This window comes from Palaemon carinicauda, chromosome 33, assembly GCF_036898095.1.
Source record: "Palaemon carinicauda isolate YSFRI2023 chromosome 33, ASM3689809v2, whole genome shotgun sequence".
NCBI lineage: Eukaryota > Metazoa > Arthropoda > Malacostraca > Decapoda > Palaemonidae > Palaemon > Palaemon carinicauda.
In genome coordinates, this window is record NC_090757.1 from 39,434,162 (window position 1) to 39,457,573 (window position 23,412).

General features: G+C 39.8%; 1 protein-coding gene across 2 annotated transcripts in view; it reads right to left on the bottom strand.

Moving 5' to 3' along the window:
• Kua (Plasmanylethanolamine desaturase Kua) overlaps positions 1–23,412 on the bottom strand; it is a 34,516-nt gene that overhangs the window by 5,936 nt on the left and 5,168 nt on the right. Inside the window, exons 2-5 of one of the 2 annotated variants that reach the window (XM_068356956.1) lie at positions 22,582–22,793; positions 15,199–15,417; positions 12,313–12,369; positions 5,670–5,710 (exon numbers count right to left, since the gene is read on the bottom strand). In XM_068356956.1, the coding sequence (XP_068213057.1) occupies positions 5,670–5,710; positions 12,313–12,369; positions 15,199–15,417; positions 22,582–22,793 (529 nt within the window). The remainder of the gene's footprint in view (positions 1–5,669; positions 5,711–12,312; positions 12,370–15,198; positions 15,418–22,581; positions 22,794–23,412) is intronic. The other variant, XM_068356955.1, reaches the window with a different exon arrangement.

The window sequence follows — 23,412 nt, forward strand, 5'->3', positions numbered from 1 at the left end:
GTAGGCTGTAGCACGTGCCTATTCAGGCGTAGAGTTACCCCTACGCTCATCTTCCCTCCATCTTTGCCTCATAGTAAGACCAGAGAATTAAAAAAAGTTCTATATTTGTCAGTGCACCTTAGACATACCTGAAGACTTCACTTTGCACTGGATCCATATGGATATGTTCCGGGAACATACCACTCTCTGGATCCCTAAGCACACGTTAGATCAACATGCATACATGTTATTCTTTACGAGATCCCACTACAGTATACTCCGAGACTGGTCGGTGAGATGGGACCTTCCCACTCATACTATAGTAGGGTCGAAGAAGGTTACTTTTCAGCTACTTTTAGAGGAGAACTGGGAAGAATTCTTCGAAGATGTCTAAGAGGACCAATCGATATGAGTCACATGCTCGTGACCCCTACTGTTTCCCTCCCTGTGGGAGATAGTGTGGGACCGAGAATGCTTTGCTTAGGGAAGGAATCCCAATGTATCCTTGCCACGTTTGTGAGGCGAGGGGGTTGGCACCGGGAACGTTCTCTTCTCCAAGTACAGTATATGTATCGGTGCGCAGTACGGGTGCTAACACACTTGCTATCTGCGCTCATTTCTCTATAAAGAGCATGCGCACTGATGGTAGGAATAAAAGGCTCTGCCCATATTTCACCTTCTGGACAATATCTCTCTTGTTTTCATGAGAGAGAGGGAAGCAGTGTATAGTGAAAGTTGTCCCTTTGAAAACAAACATTGGTATGCGCTGCTTTTACACCAGTGTTTTGTCTCATATAGAATGCAGTGCTGTCAAACAAGTGCTGCTAATTCACACAAAGAAGATGTTGTCAAAAGATATCCAATCAACATAGCTGCATGTCTCTAGAGTTCTCTCCCAAAATAGCAGTCTCTAGGTTTACAATTTCTGAGAGTACAGCCTTTCATAAATACGCACAAGGTTTCCATATGGCGTGGGCAATCATGAACATGATAAGTCTCCAGACCGATCGTCCATAAGAAAGCTTTGACACGCACAAATTTCCATGCTTATTAGCTTTACAAGCAAAAGCATTCCAGACCACTACTTGGATCATAGCGGTTCGTCACAGTTTGAGGGGTGTAGGTGTGACCAATCAATGTCACTGTTCGTCTTCTCACTCAGACGACCAATGAGAACACCGTAAACCGATTTCTCCCCGCTTAAGAATGGAAGAGACAGTATGTACCGGGAACGTATCTACTCTGCCCAGCAGTGATGAAAACAAACCTGACCTATCTTTCCCCATGTACAAGAGAGAGGGATGGCGCGTACCAGGAACGTATCTACTTCACCTAGCCGAGTGACAAGAAACCTCTGAATGACCTCTCCCCATATTCAAGTTGGAGGAATGGTACATACCTGGAGGACAACCATAGTACTGTGGTGACCTACTGTAGTATGTTCTTGCCTCGTACACAAGGCGAGAGATTAGGTATTGAAAATGTTTCTTTACTCCAGATGTCTTGTAAGAGGTTCAGCTGTTTACCACACTTGTTTGACACTAAGCAATCAGACACACTACATGTGTTCTTCAATGACTTTTGGATCACAGAAATTCTGACATCTGGTTAGTTCCAGCTCTCCCAGTAAACGATAGCAGTGGAAGAAAGATCTATGATCATTATCATCACTTATACAGGGTAAAGGATCTTTCTTTCATAAGCACTAAGGTTTTCTCGTGTGCTTTTCCCTACGTGTTTCATCTTCACGGGAATGATCCAATTACGCTCCAAAGCCAATACATGTCATCTCTGGATTGTTCTTCATGAACATCGTTTCCCACAAGATCGGCTGCGATCAGGATCCACACAATAAGTATCCACGATCGGAAACCACACGAGGAGTACTGGCGATAGGGAATAACACTATTTACACGTGCAACCAGGAATCATGCCATCGGCATCCACCAGCAGAAATCCAATAATTTACAAGCATGACTAGGAATCAGGCGATCAATAACTACATAATCCAGAACCATGCGATCAACATCTACATAATCAGAACTTATGCTCGTTCCTCAGGTTACCACCAGGTAACTAGTTCACCTGTTTCTGTTATCTACTTCTTGCCAATGCTCTATTACCCTGAAGAGGAGGAGCCAGAGGTCACCAAAGCACATGACAACTGATCGCACATGACAACTGATCACACAAGACTCTTTTGATACTGACCAATTCCTCTGTAGGTGCTTGTCTCTCCTATCTCGGGACATTTCTGAGGCACTGGTGACACTATCACTTGAGATCAGCCTATGGGCCAATACTGCTCATGGAACTAGAGCTCCCCACACTCTAGATCTTCTAAGTCGTTCGCAAGTTAAGGATTGGAACAGATGACTTCTCAAATCCGATCTCAGCACTCATACAAGCACTGAGATGCCACATCGTGCTCTCACGGTTTTTGTCAAGGATCCTCTTCAACCAAGGACAGGTGTTCGGTCACCCGTTTCCATTTGCAGACCAGCTGGTAAGTATCCTAGAAGAATTCTTCGATGAAATATTGAGACGGCACAAAAAGTCCAGGAAGACTAATTGACAGCCGTTACATACGAGTGACTCCTACAGTTTTTTCCCCCATAATGGAGATAGTGCAGGACAGAGATCATTCCTCTCAAGAAAGGGCTCCTAATACAAATGACCTTCTTCGCAAGGGAAAGTACTTATATCGTTACAGGGTACAGCAGCTCACGCACCAGCTACCTTTGCTTGGTTTTTACAAAAACAAACACATGCACTAACAGTAGGAATAAAGGGTATTGCCGTTCTCAAGCGATTCCCCGGTCTAACTATGGAACAGATAATAGATAAGGCTTCAACCCTAGAATAACCGTGACTAGCCTAATGCTAATAAAGTAAGTAGGAAATGGCATGACTTTGCCTGCCAGTGCCAAGAGTCATTTTGAAGAATAAAAGATCTCCACCACTTGGGTTCAGGAGTTCAGTACAGGACCTAGAACCCAACTGTTCTTGACTTCATAATCTTCAACACTTCCTTACAAGAAGTAACTAGCAGGAACCAAAATGACACCGTGATTCCTCCTACAAAGAACATAGTAAGTTTAAATCTTTGAGCAGTTTCTTTGTGGCTTTGCAAGACCAACAAACATCCTTTCCCTACTGGCGAGAAGTAGGTATTGCACCATCTCGGATTCTTGTGCACAAAGTCAGACATATCGGATCTACCTCAGCCCTCGGGAAAAACCTGTAAGGGGTACAATTCTTGAAGACAAGTCTGGTGATGACAGAGCTGTCTCACCCCATTACCTATGGAACTATACTCACAGGTTCTTTGATAACGGTATCCCTGGCTTGGTGGTAGTTGCTCAATAGATTGTGTAACATACTTAGCTCCTACACAAAAAATTAAACAACTCATCCAAAGTAGCAGTCGTAATTTAAGTCTAAAATGAGAAGTAAATCAACTGACTTTTCTATCCCTTCTTTTGGGAGCAGCAGTCACTCCATTACTTGCTGAACTAGATGTATATATAGGGGAGTCACATGATTGAGCAACTTTTCTTCCACGTAAGTTGTGTTTAGAAGTTTCTTCCCTGTCCTCTCAGATGAGGGAGAGGATGGCCCAATTTTCATAACCATATATTGTGATAATATATCCCCCAAACGGATATAGGTTTTCCTTACCGTCTACCATACTGTATTCTGGTAGTAACCTAGCCAAATGACTGCAGCCTCTTCAAGACCATGTTGTTAGGACATAGACAGGAGTCATCACTTTCCCTCCTGCACAGGACTGAAGTGCATGGACATTTTCTGGTATAGTAAACCAACCAGTTTGGTTAAAGGGACTTCCTCCTTCCTAAGGATAAGTCTCTTATCAAAGGACGAGGATGTGTATTCACGTAGGAACAAATCACAAGTTTTTAAAGTAATTTATATTTTTCTTAACTCTACAGCAGAATCCAGAGTTCTTTAAGTTATACTGTACTTCCTGGCTAAACCCCTCCCCCCCCCAAGGCCTAGGCTGAAGGTTAAAGTGAGGGCTCATCAGAAACTACTGCCAAATTTATCCAGCTTCACTGAAAGCATAATTCTATTAAAGGACTCTGGTTTGTAGATAGGAAAAATACAAATTTCTTTCGTTTATATTCTATACTTAATGATTTTGATATAAAATGAAATTCATACATGCCAGATGACATTATAATACTGCAGTATTAAATGAGAAAACAGGTCTCTCCCAAATGATACCAAGGAACCTACTTCAGTAATTGGCCATTGAGAAAACATGCATCCAAATGCCCATGGGTTACATCTCTCAAAAAAAAAAAATTATAGAGGTAGAACAGCTTCTCCATGTTCCTGTCCAAGGAATGGCATATACAGTACTATTTTTGATTATGATTAAAATTTGATTATAATAAAAATACAGAAGAAAAAAATCATGCATTTTGTGAGCTTTAACTTTTATTTGCATCATATTCTTTAAGTCTGGAACTTTAGCTTAAACCCTTGCGATTATCTGTTAAAGCCTAAAGAACATGTTTAAAATATGCTTCATCCTAAGACCCTTATTAGAAAAAACAATTGTGATGAAGCATTTTAGTTTGCTGCAAATAAAATTTAATAACCCTTACAAGACAAAGGAAAAGATTCTCACTACTAAAACAGGCTGTAAACAAGGCAGAAATAGTAAAAGTTACAACAGTTACATGAGGAACAGTGGAGGAATGAATTTTGGCAATAAAGTAAGGGGTGAAAGAGTCTATTTAATGATCAGCCCTTGGAATGAGTCACATTCCTGGACAAAACATGGACTTACTGACATCCCTCAAAGAAGCTAGACCCAAGAGAAAGTTTTACCATTGAATCGAGTAGAGATGTATCAAGGAGAGGATCATAAGATAGATGATTTTATGGAATTTAAGTCATATGGCCCAGCACTGGGACTGGAGAGGCCACTCAATGCCTTACAGGGGCAAAAAGCCTCATTTACGCTACAAAGTAAAAGCTAAAGAGAAGTTGGACCTCAAGAAGGAAGAAAGTGGGAAGAGAGTTAAATTAGAAGGCTATAAAGCTTTATAAAATTCTTTGATATCAGAGTCAATTTCAGTTAGCAGGTTTCAAAGACTTTAAAAAATATCTAATCAAGATGTCAAATCCCAACTGAGATGACTGAAGACCAGAGAAAGAGCTGCCCCATACCATTTAATACTAGGTAATATTGAATTCTTCAGATATCACATCACACCATAAATCAAAATTAGTCCCTTTTCCTGAGTAAAGTTTAGGTGTTTGAGTTCTATGTGATGTCATGATTGAATCCAAAGTAACCTATGAGGAGTTTCTCTCCGACACTTCACTGGATAAAATCTTCATGCGTGAAGTTAAAAGAATTTCAGCTGGTCATAGAACTTATGAAATTAAGGCTCTTTCAAAACCTTCCTCAAGTGGTAGAAAAATTCACCCAATCAAAAAAGTTATATAATGTCAGAAAATAGTATATCATAAACTCCCAAAGAAAGGTTTCAATACATTTACAAAAAAATATGCAATAACCAACAAGATTGAAATGTCTTACCAAAGAACTACTGTAGTAATAGCCCCCTGGCCCAAAATATAGAATGCAGTACTGAATGAAAGAATACATAACAAATTTACCAAGGTAGCAGGAAATAGTAAGAAATACTCACAGTAACCGGAAGGGGAAGGCGCCATAAGCTGGGCCCCAACACTTGCACAATTACAAAAGGTAAGCAAACATTACATTGATGGCAAAATTAAAACTAAGATAAAAAAGCACACCAGAGGCATGAAAATTACAACAGATGAAATTAAGGCGCTGCAAAATCTATAAAATTGAAAGGGAAACATAAACAGTATTGTACCATACACAGGACTAAGCATGGGCAGTAAAAGCTTAAATTTGACTTATACGAGTATGGTATGAACTGGTTTGCCACATCCAAGGAAATACAGCGGGAGGCTGTGATAAAAGAAGCATAAATCTATACACATTACAGCACTCTAAAATACTGCACTAGTAAAAACCTCATTTTCAAAACTTAAATAGCCAACAGTTGGCAGTAGATTGATGAACACTATGATGCTGTAATCACAAATCCTAATTAGTTTTTCTTTGGTATTTCATATTAATGAGTGACTGTAAAAGTTAATACAGTATGCTACTGTACACATTGATAACAAAATCTTTTTTTATCTATAGACATTTAAAACCCAATCTAACCAATGTCCACTGTTTGGAATGACAAAAGAAGCTAATCAATGAAATTAAATGCTCTAAAGAATATCCTTTGTTTAAACTAAAATTTACTCTTTAAAATAACAAAATTCACAGAATACTGTTAAGGTTATGTTTATTATAAATAGATTTATGAATTTGGGCCAGGAGCCTGGTACTGGATGCTTGGGAGGCCATTTAGCACTTGTGCGCCAATGGGGGAAAATCCTGCAGTAGCAGAATGAAGGAAAATAAATTGGGCAAAAAGATGAAAGAAAGGAAGTAGGAACAGAGGTATAGTAGAGGGCTAAAAAATGAAGCTGCAAAGACCTTTAACTAATGTCTACGGCACTGCACTGATGCACTAACCACCTTTTTCGGAAGGATTTTCTGTAGTACATGATGGATGACAGCAATTATAGGGTTCGCATTAATGCAACTCGTAGGCAATGCGAGTTTTAAAGGTTGAACACGGATGTAAACAACATCTAAATAGCTGTAGCGGTCTAGAAATAGCATCAAAAGGTCTTGATTTTTTCAAATTGACCTTATGGATTTATAACAAGTATAAATGAGGACAAATCTTGAAAGTTCTCAACGGTCGAAAGAGTGAGGGAAATGTACGACTTTCAGTGGACTTGGGATTTGGAAAGGAGAAGGAATGCCTTACAGTTCGTCCTAAAGAAACTGGGGAAAGGGATGATGGTTTGGATGGAATGGAAGGAGGCAGAAAAGGGAATGGTTGCTTTGGGAAGTGAACTTCATGAGGATATTGTATCATCAATAAATAAAAATGCAACCCAGTCTGTGATGACGATAGAAATTTTTAAGACTTTGTCTTTCGTGATATTGTTTCTTTCTTCTGCAATTGCTCTTTTTCATAATTCATAAAATCAGTTTACAGAGGGTAGATAGGTCCACTACAAAAGTTTTCTATAGCAAACAGTTAAGTGAGGCAGGTATATTGCTAAGACTTTATGCCTCTTTTCAGTATGATTGGCAGTTCAAAGAAGTACAGTATCTGGGTTTCCTTCAATCATTGAAACGATAAACCTTAGCATGAAAGATATAAATTTTCTGATAGTATGAATGCAATAATTTTCATATTCTTTCTTTTGTGTTTTCATATAATTTGCCTGAACCACAATGCACTTTTTTAGTAATTATTTCTTTGTAAAGGTATATATTTTTTTTAAATACAGTAAAGTAAACCTAATTAAGAAAAAGACAATGTAATGCCAGACATGACGTTTAAAATCCCCTAATTGGGTGGACCTAGATATGAAAGAGTAAGCTCTTAAGAATGGGAAGTTGTATGTGACTACCTGCTAATTCCAAGATTTACTTTTACATAGACAAAACTTAGGAAAACAAGCACAGACTTGGAAGAGAAAAAAACTTACATGTTTAAACATTTATGCTTCCCTAAATCTTTTGGCACTGCTAAACTTAACCCTTTGGAAATTTCCAACCCTTAACCCCCAGGGGTTATTTTTTTTCAAGCACATTTTGCAGTATATTTTTTTCAAATTGCTCTAACAGCCTTGATTTTTGTCATAGAGAGGTCAGGTTGGTCTCATTCTCTTGGAAAATGCCTGAGGTCTCTCAAAAAAAATATCAAAATATGCAAAAAAAAATTTAAAAAGCAGTTTTTTGCAGGGACGTACCAGTACGTCCATGGGGGTAAAGGGATGAGTTTTGTGAAACGTACCAGTACGTCCTTTGGGGGTAAAAGGGTTAATGTCTTAACCCTTTTACCCCCAAAGGACGTACTGGTACGTTTCACAAAAGCCATCCCTTTACCCCCATGGACGTACCGGTACGTCCTCGCAAAAAATGCTATAAAATTTTTTTTTTTCATATTTTTGATAATTTTTTGAGAAAATTCAGACATTTTCCAAGAGAATGAGACCAACCTGACCTCTCTATGCCAAAAATTAAGGCTGTTAGAGCAATTTAAAAATAATATACTGCATAATGTGCTGGGAAAAAAATAACCCCCTGGGGGTTAAGGGTTGGAAATTTCCAAATAGCCTGGGGGTAAAAGGGTTAAATGTTTATTCTTCTTCGAGGGACAAAATACCTCAATTTGAGTCTCTTAATTATTAGAGACAGGGAAATCTCATGCTTTTGTACATTTCAATTTTCCTTGACACCATTACATTACAGTACATATAAATATTAACCCCCATTCTTCAAGTTTTTCTTCTCTAGGCACTCTTATTATACCCCTCATTCTTAAGTTTTTCTTCCAAAGGCACTCTTATTTTTAGACTATTGATTGACTGACTTACAAGACATAGCACATAAAATAACTGTGGTCAATGACACCCTATTCAATATTTTATTAAGGATAATTTGTAATAGAAAAAAATGAGCTCATGAAAAATAAACTATATTACCAGTCAAGTCAAAAAGTTGGAATCATCATTAACATTCTTTGCATATCGCCATGATCAGCAAAGCTGTACTAGTCAGGGCCACCCATACTATGTTAGTTTGCTGTGAGCAATCAGATCAATCTGTAGTGGTCAGCGTGGTGATGAAAATGGCCAAACCCCAGAGATGAATAAGGACATGTTTGAGGATTTTGTCCTGTAGTTGACTATAATCAGCGGCATTTATTATTGTTTATACAAAATGTTTCACATAAAAGATGACTATGCTGTGTTGTATTTATGCAATCAACAACCTTCCAATGCCAAATTTCTTACAAAAGGATGTTAAATTACAAATAATGTACAGTATAAAGCTTACCCAAGTTGAACTTTTTTATTTTGGACATGGGCAAAGTTGCGCAATTCATTTTGTTTGAACACTGGTACTGTCCTTAATTTTCTTGAGTCTCAAATAAAGGGGCTATATATCCCGATGTGGTAACGTCCCTGACTGGTGATCGCCAGACTGGGGTTCAAATCCCACTCAAACTCGTTATTTTCTTTGGTTGTTGGAACCTTACCATCCTTGTGAGCTAAGGATGGGGGGTTTGGGAGAGTCTATAGGTCTATCTGCTGAGTCATCAGCTGCCGTAGCCTGGCCTTCCTTAGTCCTAGCTTGGGCGGAGAGGGGGCTTGGGTGCTGATCATATGATATCTGGTCAGTCTCTAGGGCATTGTCTTGCTTGATAGGGCAATGTCACTGTCCCTTGCCTCTGCCATTCATGAGCAGCCTTTAAACCTTTAAACCTAGTCTACCACGGCTCAACAATAAAAAAAAATTGATAACAAACAAGAAAAATAAGTCTTGGAATATTTTGACATTAACAATTAGTAATTACCATGACTAAAAATGACATGACGAAGTGAAAGTAAGAGAAACTGGCAATTTAGAGGAGGAGTGGAAGTTAGTAAAAGAAAATTTTGTTGGGATTGCAAGTGATGTGTGTGGCAAGAAGGTTGTTGGAGGCAGCATGAGGATGGGCAGTGAATGGTGGAATCAAGGAGTGAAGGTAAAAGTGGAAGAGAAAAAGAGGGCTTTTGAAGAATGGCTGCAGAGTAATAGTGTAGAGAAGTATGAAAAATATAGAGAAAAATGTGGAAGTAAAGCGCAAGGTACGCGAGGCAAAGAGGACAGCTGACCTGAGGTGGGGTCAAGGATTGGGTCATTCATATGAAGAGAATAAGTAGTTGTTTTGGAAAGAAGTGAAGAGAGTAAGGAAGGCTGGCTCAAGAATTGAAGAGACAGTGAAAGATGGAAATGGGAGGTTGTTAAAAGGAGAGGAGGCAAGGAAAAGATGGGCGGAATATTTTGAAAGTTTACTGAATGTTGAGGATAATAGGGAGGCAGATATAATTGCTGTTGCAGGTGTTGAGGTGCCAGTGATGGGAGATGAGAATGAGAGAGAGATTTCAATGGATGAAGTGAGGAGAGCACTAGATGAAACGAGAGTAGGAAAAGCGTCTGGTATGGATGGTGTGAGAGCTGAGATGTTGAAGGATGGGGGTGTGACTGTACTTGAATGGTTGGTGAGATTGTTTAATATGTGTTTTGTGTTGTCAATGGTACCAGTAGAGTGGCTTTGTGCATGTATTGTACCACTATATAAGGCTAAGGGAGATGTGCATGAGTGTTGTAATTCAAGAGGTATTAGTTTGTTAAGCGTAGTTGGAAAAGTGTATGGTAGAGTAATGATTAATAGGATCAAGGATAAAACAGAATGCAATCTTAGAAATACAGGGTGGTTTTAGAAGAGGTAGGGGTTGTATGAATCAGATTTTTACAGTAAGGCAGATATGCGAGAAATATTTAGCAAAAGGTAAGGAGGTGTATGTTGCGTTTATGGATCTGGAGAAAGCGTATGATAAGAGTTGATAGGGAAGCAATGTGGAATGTGATGAGGTTATATGGAGTTGGTGGAAAGTTGTTGCAAGCAGTGAAAAGTTTCTACAAAGGTAGTAAAGCATGTGTTAGGATAGGAAATGAAGTGAGTGATTGGTTTCCGGTGAGAGTGGGGCTGAGACAGGGATGTGTGATGTCACCGAGGTTGTTTAACTTGTTTGTTGATGGAGTGGTGAGAGAGGTGAATGCTCGAGTGCTTGGACGAGGATTAAAACTGGTAGACGAGAATGACCATGAATGGAAGGTAAATCAGTTGTTGTTTGCGGATGATACTGTACTGGTTGCAGACACAGAAGAGAAGGTTGGCCGATTAGTGACAGAATTTGGAAGTGTGTGAGAGAAGGAAGTTGAGAGTTAATGTGGGTAAGAGTAAGGTTATGAGATGTACGAGAAGGGAAGGTGGTGCAAGGTTGAATGTCATGTTGAATGGAGAGTTACTTGAGGAAGTGGATCAGTTTAAGTACTTGGGGTCTGTTGTTGCAGCAAATGGTGGAGTGGAAGCAGATGTACGTCAGAGAGTGAATGAAGGTTGCAAGTTGTTGGGGGCAGTTAAGGGAGTAGTAAAAAATAGAGGGTTGGGCATGAATGTAAAAAGAGTTCTATATGAGAAAGTGATTGTACCAACTGTGATGTATGGATCGGAGTTATGGGGAATGAAAGTGACTGAGAGACAGAAATTGAATGTGTTAGAGATGAAGTGTCTAAGGAGTATGGCTGGTGTATCTCGAGTAGATAGGGTTAGGAACGAAGTGGTGAGAGTGAGAACGGGTGTAAGAAATGAGTTAGCAGCTAGAGTGGATATGAAGGTGTTGAGGTGGTTTGGCCATGTTGAGAGAATGGAAAATGGCTGTCTGCTAAAGAAGGTGATGAATGCAAGAGTTGATGGGAGAAGTACTAGAGGAAGGCCAAGGTTTGGGTGGATGGATGGAGTGAAGAAAGCTCTGGGTGATAGGAGGATAGATGTGAGAGAGGCAAGAGAGCGTGCTAGAAATAGGAATGAATGGCGAGCGATTGTGACGCAGTTCCGGTAGGCCCTGCTGCTACCTCCGATGCCTTAGATGACCGCGGAGGTAGCAGCAGTAGGGGATTCAGCATTATGAAGCTTCATCTGTGGTGGATAATGTGGGAGGGTGGGCTGTGGCACCCTAGCAGTACCAGCTGAACTCGGTTGAGTCCCTTGTCAGGCTGGAGGAACGTAGAGAGTAGAGGTCCCCTTTTTTGTTTTTGTTTCATTGTTGATGTCGGCTACCCCCCAAAATTGGGGGAAGTGCCTTGGTATATGTATGTGTATGTATGTAAAAACAATCTCAAGTACTTACAAGGACTCAAAAAAATTCATAGGGGAACATGGTGACATATTTATTTGGTTATGTAAAGTAAAAGCATTATCATAAGCAATATTCAAATCATATTGTATGCATCTAAACGTTAAAGGTGTCAGTTCCAATTTCATCTGAAGAGATGCTCATTAGAACATCATCTGGGCAATCCCAACCACGGAAGTAATGTCCCCCGTAAACAGCTTAATCTCACGAGTCAAGGGGGGACTATCTGCTGTTCATGCGAATGCGAGGCAAGCGTGTTACCATTCTACTAGCCAGTATAGGCTAGACTTTTTACTGGTCTACATTAGTGACTAATTTACATGACTATCATAGTCAGGATTAATTTTCCTAAGAGAAAAAAAAATCATATACCAAACTTTTTACAAAAAGCTTATTTAAATTTAAGAGTACATCAAAATAATCTTTACATACCTGTAGTATGGTAACCCATCTTGGGAGTCCAAAATATGTGTGCGACCATTTATGAATCTGAAATGTATAAAAACATTAGTTGAGATTCACCAGACTAAGACAAATTTAAAAATATGGATATGTACATTAATATGTTGTATCTAGTGACTTTTCCCTTCATTTCAAATACCCATGGCTAATGCTGTATGTTCTGCTCGCAACACCAACAATGCAAGAACATTACCAATTTCCTAAAATGTTACATCTGTAGATTGTTTACAAAAATTTTTGTTAGACCATATTACAGTATGTATGTACCAATGATATTGAGATAGCACAGTATTACCTGTAAAAAAATCTGTGGAAAGTTTTCAAAAGATGAAAAAATACTTTCTTGCTGATCATACTTAAATTTAAAATCAACATGCATAATTACACTACTGTACTGTCTCAAAAAAAATTAACAACTTTAAACAATGACAAAATGAAAAGAATTATTCTTTCCAAAGAGATATAACAAATTTTAAAAGTAATTTGTACTTCTTCAGCTATAAAAACCTGGGTCCTTTAAAATAGGGAATGTCTTTAGCTGAACTGGAATGGTCATTAAAATTATTAATGATGTGGTCAACGATAAGTGGTGATCGTGGGTGAATACCCCCCTCCACCTGCCAGTCAAAGAATTCACCTTTGACCTTCAGCTCGGGTATGAAAGTGATGGTTTAGATGGGAAGAACTCAAATTACTTTTTAAATTTGTTTCAACATGAACAGAAACCTTTCATACTTTAAAACAGAAACGCTCTCTTGTTGGTGGGTAGGAAGTCAACCTAGGACCAAATTGGTTGGTTCTTTTTCTTTCTTCCCAAGAAATGGGACTCTCTTTGGTCCGGTGTGCATGGCCTGGGAACCCAACTTAGGTGGCGAAAGAGCAAGTGTATCATCCAGAGGTAAAAAGTGTGTGCTATTATTATTAGTATTATTAGCTAAGCTATAACCCTAGTTGGAAAAGCAGGATGCTATAAGCCCAGAAGCTCCAACAGGGAAAATAGCCCCGTGAGGAAAGGAAAAAGGGAAAATTTAATATTTTAAGAAGAGTAACATTAAAATAAATAGCTCCTCTATAAACTATAAAAACAAAACAAAAGGAAGAGAAATAAGATAGAATAGTGTGCTCGAGTGTACCCTCAAGCAAGAGAACTCCAACCCAAGACAATGGAAGACCATGGTACAGAGGCTATGGCACTACCCAAGACTAGAGAACAATGGTTTGATTTTGGAGTGTCCTCCTCCTAAAAGAGCCGCTTACCACAGCTAAAGAGTCCCCTCTACCCTTACCAAGACGAAAGTGGCCACTGAACAATTAGAGCAGTAACCCCTTGAGAGAAGAAGAATTGATTAGTAATCTTTGCTGTCAGGTGTATGAGGACAGAGGAGAATATGTAAAGAATAGGCCAGACTATTCAGTGCGTATGTGTGTAGGCAAAGGGAAAATGAACCGTAACCAGAGAGAAGGATCCAATGTAGCACCATCTGGCCAGTCAGGAGACCCCATAACTCTCCTAGAAATAGGATTAAATGGCAAGCAATTGTGAAGCAGTTCCGATGGGCCCTGCTGCTACCTGGGTAAGGGGTGACCTTGGCGACGGCTGAGGTAGCGACAATAGGGGAGTCAGCATATGAAGCTTCATTTGTAGTGGAAAATGTGGAGGGTGGGCTGTGGGACCCTAGCAGTAACAACAAAACATGGCTGAGTCTCTTGTCAGGCAAAGAGGAATGAAAAAAAAAATCCCCTTTTGTTTCTTATTCCATGTCGGCTACCTCCCGAAATTGGAGGAAGTACCATGGTATATAAATACTGTATACAGATTAATTGATTACTGTATTACCGAGATTTTTCCCGGTTTAGTATAGATGAGCTGATAGAGATATTAAGATTTGTATGCAAAGTAAAACTTGCTTGATACCAATTTATTGCACTTTAAATTGTATAAAATGTGTAAAGTAAAACTGGCTTCATATAAATTTATTCCACTAAATGATATTTTGTAAAGTGTATATTCTTTTTATTATTTTTATCATTACAGTATTATTATTACTACTTGCTAAGCTACAACCCTAGTTGGAAATGCTAGATTCTATAAGCCCAAGGGCTCCAACAGGGAAAATAGCCAGGTGAGGAAAGGAAACAAGGAAAAATTAAATATTTTAAGAACAGTATATAAACAATAAAAAAATAACAAAAGAAGAGGAAGAGAAATAAGATAGAATAGTGTGCCTGAGTGTGCCCTCAAGCAAGAGAACTCTAATCCAAGACAGTGGAAAACCATGGTATAGAGGCTATGGCACTACAAGATTAGAGAACAAAGGTTTGATTTTGGAGTATCCTTCTCCTAAAAAAGCTGCTTACCATAGCTAAAGTCTCTCTTCTACCCTTACCAAGAGGAAAGTAGCCACTGAACAATTTAAAAATAGTAGCTAACCCCTTAAGCAAAGAAGAATTGTTTGGTAATATCAGTGTTGTCATGTATATGAGGACAGGAGAATGTGTAAATAATATGCCAGACTATTCGGTGTTTGTGTAGGCAAAGGGAAAATGAACCATAACCAGAGAGAAGGATCCAATGTACTGTAGTACTGTCTGGCCAGTCAAAGAACCACATAACTCTCTAGCGGTAGTATCTCAAAGGGTGGCTCGTGCAATTTGTAAAGTGATTTTTCATCCTTCTAGAAGTGAAAATGCTGTCTATTTCCGACTTAGGTTTGAAGCGTTATTAAGGTAATGGTTTGTATTTCCATATAAACACCAAAGTGATTCAGGTGATCTGATAAGATAAGCATAAAAGAAGTTAATAATTGAAAAGAATACAATCAACTCTTCACATCAACTACATTATTCTTTACTTACTTGGTTTGTTAAAGAAACAAAGATGGCCAGTAGATATAAATATGAAAACCAATAGTAGTTTCCTTGAATTTCTTCGTTTGTTTTTGTACAAAAGTTCCACGTCATATAGGTTAGGCCAGGAATGGTAAGCATGAAATTATCTCCATTAGTCTCGATGAAATCGTGGCGGGTGATGGAGGTTGGATCAATATGGTGTTCCCTAAATGGTCTTATGAAATTCTGAAAATTAGGAAGGAAAAATTAGGGCAAAATAAAAACACACAAACTCCACCTAAAACAGAGTGAGCTCAGCAAGCTTAAAATTAGGCCTAAGAGCCTGACTAAGTGTTTTATTTATTTTGTCAATTATACTCTGAATTCTACATTCTTTTATAAGTGAATGAATTTCCATTTAATATCTTTACAATTAAACCAGCAACTTTAAAATTCAACATTAAATTACTGGTAGTTCACAAAATGAAAATTCAAAATACATTAGTAACTTTAGTTATGTTGTAAATATATCCAGACTTTTATATGATTACAAAATACAAATCATTTAAATTCGTCATTTGTTCTAGCACAAATACAAACCCCTGTCCCTTACATTGGAGACTCATCCTTTGGAGGGAGGAAGTTCCTGTTCCAACTGGCTGGAAAACTAATCCCAGAATTCCTAAGCTAAGACCTTACACGTAGCGAGAGTTCAGTTTCCTGTTACCTTGTGTGCTAGTGGTGTGATTACCAATATGACCACAGCCTGTGCAATATAGGACCCTGAGCAGAAAATCTGTGTGTCGTAATGCTGAGGCATACATATACTTAGGGATTTGCCTGATTCGAACCAAGTACAGTACCAGTAGTATCCAATGGGTTTGCTTGGTTCACACCATGTGGCAGTTTGTGTTCTTTTGTTTGTAATTTACCTCTTATCTCGTTTATACGTAAACATAGATAGATCTTGAGGCATAGGTACAGTAAAGTGTTTGCCTGGTTATTACACTCCTTGTAAGGAGTGTGTGAAATGACAGTTTTATCTCATGTTACAGAAAAACTACCGGTAAGATGGACCTTGCCTGCTGGCGAATTGATTTCAGCTGACAGGAATTTCGATGTCATACCCCAGTAGAAGGGAAGATGAAGTGAAAGAAAAAGGCCGGTCAATCTTCACTCCCATTCTAGTCTAACATGTAATCTCAATCCTCGATCCGCTGCTATGGTCCTATGCAAAGGAGGAAAGGCAGCGATACCACATGATGCGTAGATGCTTCAAGTCCTAGTGAAAAGTTTATAGGGACCAGTGGGTCTCCTGTAGGTAATGTGTAGTAAATATCATTTGATGTTTTCACATGCCTGCCTGGAGTACCTGTGCTCTAGAGAGATTCTTATGGAATAACAGGGTGGTAGTTACTTTCCCTGGTCTCCTGGGTTTACCCCGAGTTCCTCCTGGAGCATAAGGTGAGAATGACAAATGGGTACAGTTAAAGAAGATCGTATTACGTCACCTTCTTCTTCAGTCTCATGATGAGGAAGAGTCGAGTTGTAGGTGAAGATTATGTGTATGTTTATGTTTAAGGAAGCCGTTGTCAAGCGCACTGACAAAAACTTCAAAAGTAGTTGATCCCCATCGTTTGTTACATCTCTATTGCTCATGAACTGAGACGAAGAATCTTGGAATCGAGAACAGACAGAATCCACGTTTTAGCTAGAAGCTCAGGAATAAAGGGAGTGGAGGACGAAACCTGCCCTGAGTGTTCAGTATTATCGACTCTAAAGGAGAGGCCCCTGATGCTAGCTATCTTAATTGTCAAAGGCTATGTCAAGCAAGAAAAACTCCCTTTGAGGGAAGGTTTCTGTGTGAGGTAGCTGGGGACCACCAGACTTTCTTGATGTCTGAGGATGGTATGTCAACTCTCATAGGACAAGTCTGTTTAAGACTCGTGTGGGAATGAAGAGTTCCACTGAAGCAGCAAAACCAACTCCTTTCGCCCTAAAGGCCTGACATTACAGAGGAGTAACGAGATCTCATTGCCGATCGCGAGAAGAGCCCTTCTTCTTTGGAGATAAAATAAACATTCGGCTAACTCTGACATAGACTCCATGAGGAATGATCCCCTTCTCTAACCATAGAAGATGACTCACTGAAGTCGACGATTCCTGGAAGTATCCTGATATCTCTTGCAAGACCATGAAAAAGTCTGTCTTCAGAGAGGAAATGCTGTATCACCTCCATTAGTGACTCCAAAAAAATTTCACTGAGTTATAGTTCTCTGAGTGTGTGGTTGATGGAGCATGTTGGACTGAGGTGGTCATACCTTCAGTGCCTCTACCTGGAGGAGGTAGAAGGTACAGAGATTATTCTACTCGGAGTCCTCTTAATACTAGTAGAGTTAAACCGAGTTGGGAGTGGCTCTGACTTGATTCATGACACTCCTTGTCTAGTAGAACAGTGGAAAGCTTAGACTTAAATAACGTCCCATGGATGATGGAAGGCCTTCTCGAAGGCCGCTTCCAGTCTGGCATTGGTGAGGAGAATACTGGAATACTGGAAGTTACCAATTAGAGAGGTTCTGAACAGGTCGACTCTTGAGGAACCCCTCCAAGTCAAGATTTTGTTTGCTATCTGATAATGCACAGACCATTCTAGGCCTACGATGTGTACCCTTCAGCTCAATTTGTCCTGCCATTATTTTCTTTTGCTTGGCTTACTGCAGCTCTTAGAGTGACCGAGTCAAGCACTGCCTACTTGTGAATCTCTATCCAATTGGTAGCCTGGAAAGAGAACAGTACTGCCTCTGTTGTAGTTTCTATCTCTACATTGTGGTGCCATTACTTATTCACACCATCATATGACCTGTCAAAAGAGGGCAAAAGTGTTTTAGGAGCCACAGGACACAGACTAAATGTAGAAAGTGGCCCCTCCCATCTCTTTTGACTTGCCCGTGAACTACCCAAGATCTTGTGCACGCGTTAGCATGATAAAGAGACCTTCAATGGGTTCATCCTGAATGGAATCATTGCTAATTAAGACTGACTATCAAATTATTGCTCAAGGAGAGTTGGTCTTGTGAATAGTGCCTGTTCAGGTCATTACAAGGGACTGAAGATATTAGACAATTGTTCGGAAAGAGATGTTTCAGGGAGGTCAGGTTTTTCAGCCCCCTTCTGCTAAAATTGTGTTGGTAGATGAACTATTAAAGAAAAGGGAAAGCCACCTCTCAAAGATACTGGTTCGTCCCGAGGGGGAAAACTCCTCACCTGAAGGTGTCAATGTCTTTCCCAAGTAAATCTGTCTTTTCAATTCATCATGATTGAACAAGACAAGCTTATCCTGGTGGAAGTCGTGCAGGTAGTGCCGGAGACGAATGTCGCTGGCATGTGTCCTTGCTCTGGAGGTGTGATAGCTGGAATCTGTAGGTACGGCTCTTTCAGATCAATTGTCATTATGATGTCCAAATGGTCTTATCACCTCCCATATGTTTGAAACTCACTCTTGGACGAAATTTGTCAGAACTTATACATGTCTAGAAGGACTACGACTGGTCTTCCATCCCCAGGACACCTTTTCTACAAGAACAAGTAGAATGATAAAACTTAGAGAGCCATTATTAACCTCCTGGATGAGAGGTAAATATTATTGGCCAACGTTTCCCAATGTTGTACCTTATCAAAAATGCAGACAGTGGATATGCCAGTGAAATCTGGCAAGTATGCTTGTACGAACGCTGAGGTATACGTGTGCTTTCCGGAGAATGCCCCTCTGCCGCATGACCTGAACCTCTGGCTGGCAGCCAAGTTCCTCGTCAATCCATTGCAAGAGGTCGATGGTGGTAAACTAGAGGAGGAGGAGAGTTGGTGAATGAGAGGCAGAATCCAGACAGGAGCATGTTCACAGTACAAAGTTCAGCTGTGAGACACCATCCTGTGGTCTATCCTGGTTACAGGAATCCTCCCGCAGGTCGCATCATAGGAGGAATGCCGCTCATACTGTAATATGCGAAAATTGTGAAATGCTTCGGTATTTTGTATGCCATTCTTGTTCATGTGTCATGCTTAGCTTGTATGTGGTTTCATTTTTCTTACACATATTTGCCAACAGCATCTGGTGTTCCCACAGGTTGCCCGACCAAGTAATGACCATACCCAACGTCCCTTAATTTTCCTTGAATGAATGAGAAGTGGTATTCTGAAGCTGGTATGGCCGTTGACTCTCTAAGTCGGTGTCAGGCCCCTCTTCCTAGCCCGTGACAGTTGCACCTTAGACCCTGTCTGCTCTGCCATAGTTGTTTGCCCAACGTCCTTTGATCCGAGGTCAGCAACCATCCTTGGACTGTGAAGACAAAAAGCATGATTGGTATGCTTGTGCATATCTTGACTATCAATCTGAAGCATAGTCGGTAATAAAGGAGGGGAGGGAGCTACAGAATAGGCATCGCAGGTCTATCAGCAAGGGGTAACATGCCAAAGGCTAGGAAGGCCCCAGCATGTAACCACCCTGAGTTATATGCCTAAGTGCTACTACTAGATCGGCACCCTACCCGGTAGAGCCCTTGGGGAGTACAGTAATTGCATTCCCACTAACTATACAAAGCGGAGTACTTTAATCAGGTTTGTATTTGTGTGGGAGTTATTTATACTGTTTATTCTTTTCACTATCTAACCTACATCCTTCCCTCAGGTTGTATTCTTGTAAGAACAACAGAGAAGGTTAGAAGTGGTACTCCCATGGAAGAGCAATCTGGCAGGTAGATGAGTGTATGACCGATTGCGAGTAGATGACAAAGTACGAGACCAATCGCGAACAGTTGAGTGGGTGCGATATAGATCACAAGTAGTTGAGAAGGTATGAGACTGATTACGAGAAGTTGAGAAGGTGCAAGATCACAAGCAACCACTTCAGTGGTTGAGTTGCAACTTGTGATCATGCACTTATGCCATGTCGCTTTCATAATAATATGTAAACCCCTTGTAGTATATCTAGTACTGTATAGCTCTAGGGGAGAGCAAACTGGAGATGGAACTACTGTAAGGACGAACATTTGCTAAATAGGTTAGCGATAATGAACAAAAGAAAAAACGTTCCAAAGATGATCGCATCACGCGCGTGTGGTAATGTTCAAAGCTTCTTGCATCGGGATGTCGTTAAGGTCGGAATCGTTCCAAAGATGATCGCAGTCGTGGACACCCTAAGAGAAAACACAAGAGCATTCAAATCCTTGGTGCTTTCTTCATCCTTGGGGGAAGAGTGGATAACCTTATAAATCCACTGGAAGAAAAAAATAATAGGAGTGACTTTATGGGACTCCTACTGACTTGTATTTAAAAGACTTGTTCAAAAAGAAAATATGAGGGTAGCAGTCGCAATTTTTTCATTTTTACCCAAGCAGGTGACTAACTACATTCCTGTGGCGGATGGTATTTAATGTACGAACCAATGCTCGTACAGAAGTTTGCCTTTAAGCAAAAATCTTCTGATAAAACAATGCAAATGAAGAAACAGTTTAAACTCACAGTCCTGGAATGGGATTGATCTGCTGCATGTGAATGCTAGGCAAATGTGTTACCACCATACTAGCCAGGAGTTGATTACTGATGTGTTTCTCTATGGTGGGAAGGCAAGTGCTTCAAATGAGCATGCCTGATATTCTTGGTGTTTGTTGTTTTCTCCATGTTTTAAATTGAAGGGATGATCGTAATCGTTAGGGCATACTAAACATCACAAATCTGAAAGTAACTTGTATTTTCCCAAATAAACCATTTGAGTCTGGATACCGAGTCATGTTTTTTCCAAAAAACTTGAGAATCTTTTCCAGATATACTGAGTTTTTTAGGTGTAAATCTTCCAAGGGAGAGAGAAAGGGATCAGTCAACGTCCTATCTTCTGTCAATCCTATTTCTTGCAATGTAGATTTGGGATCTGAACAGAATTTGTATATTCTTATGATTTATTGAAGAGGCTCCCTGCTGAAAACTCTTCGATTCAAAGAGAGATAGGAAGACTGAAGTTGACCCAAATTCTAACGGAGACAATTGTTGGTGAAAGAAAACTACTCTGAGTGATCTTGATCCATAATGAGATCAAATGTGAGGATCACCTCCATGAGTAACGGTACATCAACGGTAACAACACCCGAGGTCTACTGGTTAGACCTGGAAAGCGTATGCATTTGGCTCTCACAGCAATAGTCTCTCGTCAAAGATAACTCTCAATTTTAGTTTAGAGTGATATATGTAATGTTGAGGTGGAGTAAACCCCTAATTGCCTGAGAACGCGCCAGGGGTTTAGTAGGGTTAGTCCTTCTATGCACGTGTTTGTGTGTGCAAGTGGTCAGTTAGTGCATCTGAAGGAAAAGAGCAAACGCTCCGAAGAGCTGGCAAACTCCACTGAGAGCAAGCGAGTGCTCAGGCTAGAGTCCTGCATTCATCTCAAGCGCACACATCTAGCGATGCTTCTAGACGTGTGGATGAGGGGCCTGGATCAAAAATGCATCTAGACAGTGCATGTCTGTGGATGAAGAGTGTCTGGGTTAAGGCGAGTCTGTGGTTGAGGTCCATGTGGAGGAGGTGTGTCTGTGATTGAGATGTGTGTGGAGGAGGTGTGTCTGGTTGAGGCACATGTGGAAGTGGCGTCTGGTAGAAGCTCGTCTCTGTCCATCCGGATGATGACGAGGTCGGCAAAAGTTGACTAGCAACCTTGCTGAGGGTTAAGAGTACTTGATTGTCGAGCACTCGCAAACTGACCTGATGGAAGCCCAAGTCTGGAAATCAGCAAGCAAAGGAATTAGCTTCCACATAGGTTGAGAATGTTAAACCAACAGCACTCAAAAAGATACCTGTTGCTTGCAAACGTAAACAAATAAGGAAATGGAATTCCTTGGGTAAGGAGCCTGTTACTTCAACTTCAGGGAAGTCTAACTCCAAGGCTGCAATGTGTAAAAAAAAAAAAAAACACCTGTGTTCACCTTTAGCCAACCTATAGAGTTGTGGGGGACATGATATCATTGCAGTAATCATGTCTCTGACTCAAGGACAATACAGTATCCCAAGACGCAATAACGTCATGGCGAGAACTGAGTCCTAGACTACCAATAAAAAATTCTAGAAAAAGCTTGAAAATCTGCCAGTCTCTACCCAGTTGAAGAACATTTGTCCCCACTGACGGTTGATATCCAAGTGAATACTTAGTGAGCAAGCACGGCAGGTAACCACTGCCCTACTGCATACATCTCGTTACAAAATTTTTAAACCCCGTATTCCAACTTCATTGTTATCATTCTCCCATGTAAAGGACGAGGGTTTGTATTTGTGCCAGAACATATTATCAGTTAACAGTGGAATCTTACCACAGTGAAAATGATTTTGCATGAACACGTTTTCAAATGTAAATGAAAAAAATGACCATACCTTTCCCAATATAGGTAGTTCAACAGATCCCCAGGTATCTGCCATCCAATGGACCAGTCCTGAAGCAAAATCTGCGGTAACAATTCCTGCTAGAGCAACCACGAGTATTGACGTTATCTTTTCGAGTTGAAAATGAACTCCCATGTAGTAAAAGTTAACGATCATCAGTGTTATACAAAAGAAAATACACACTATTTCTTGCATTCGTTTACCTGAAAAGAAAGGAAAAGCATATAAGTTCCTAAATTTTATCTTGAAAAAAAATCTTATTAAAACTGACTTTTTATTAGCTAAGATAGGCTAGATATACAAGAACCCCCAAGAGCAAATGTTTTTATGTTGACCAGGCTGACATGAGTCTTTTTATAGTTTATATATATTATGACATATCTGTTTTTGACGTTAATAGTTTATATAGGACACATCTCTTTTAATGTTGTTACTGTTTTTAGAATGATTTATTGTTAATTTACTCTCATCATTAATTATTGCCTTATTTCCTTTCCTCACTGGGCTATTTTTCCCTATTGGAGCCATTGGACTTATAGCATCTTGCTTTTCCAACTAGGGTTGTAGCTTGGCTAGTAATAACAACAATATAGAAGTTTTGATAATTGGCACAAAAATGCCTATGACAAGGTCAGTTTTGCAATGAGCACACCTGAAAATTACTATTCCATATTGCCTTCTTGCTTCTACAGACTGCAAATTAAGAAGACGGGTATCCAGTTCAAAATAAATATGCTCCCTGGAGAAATACTAATATGTTCTATACTACTGCAAATACTAATTCTAGATAATGGTACACTGGACAAAACCAAGTCTGTTATA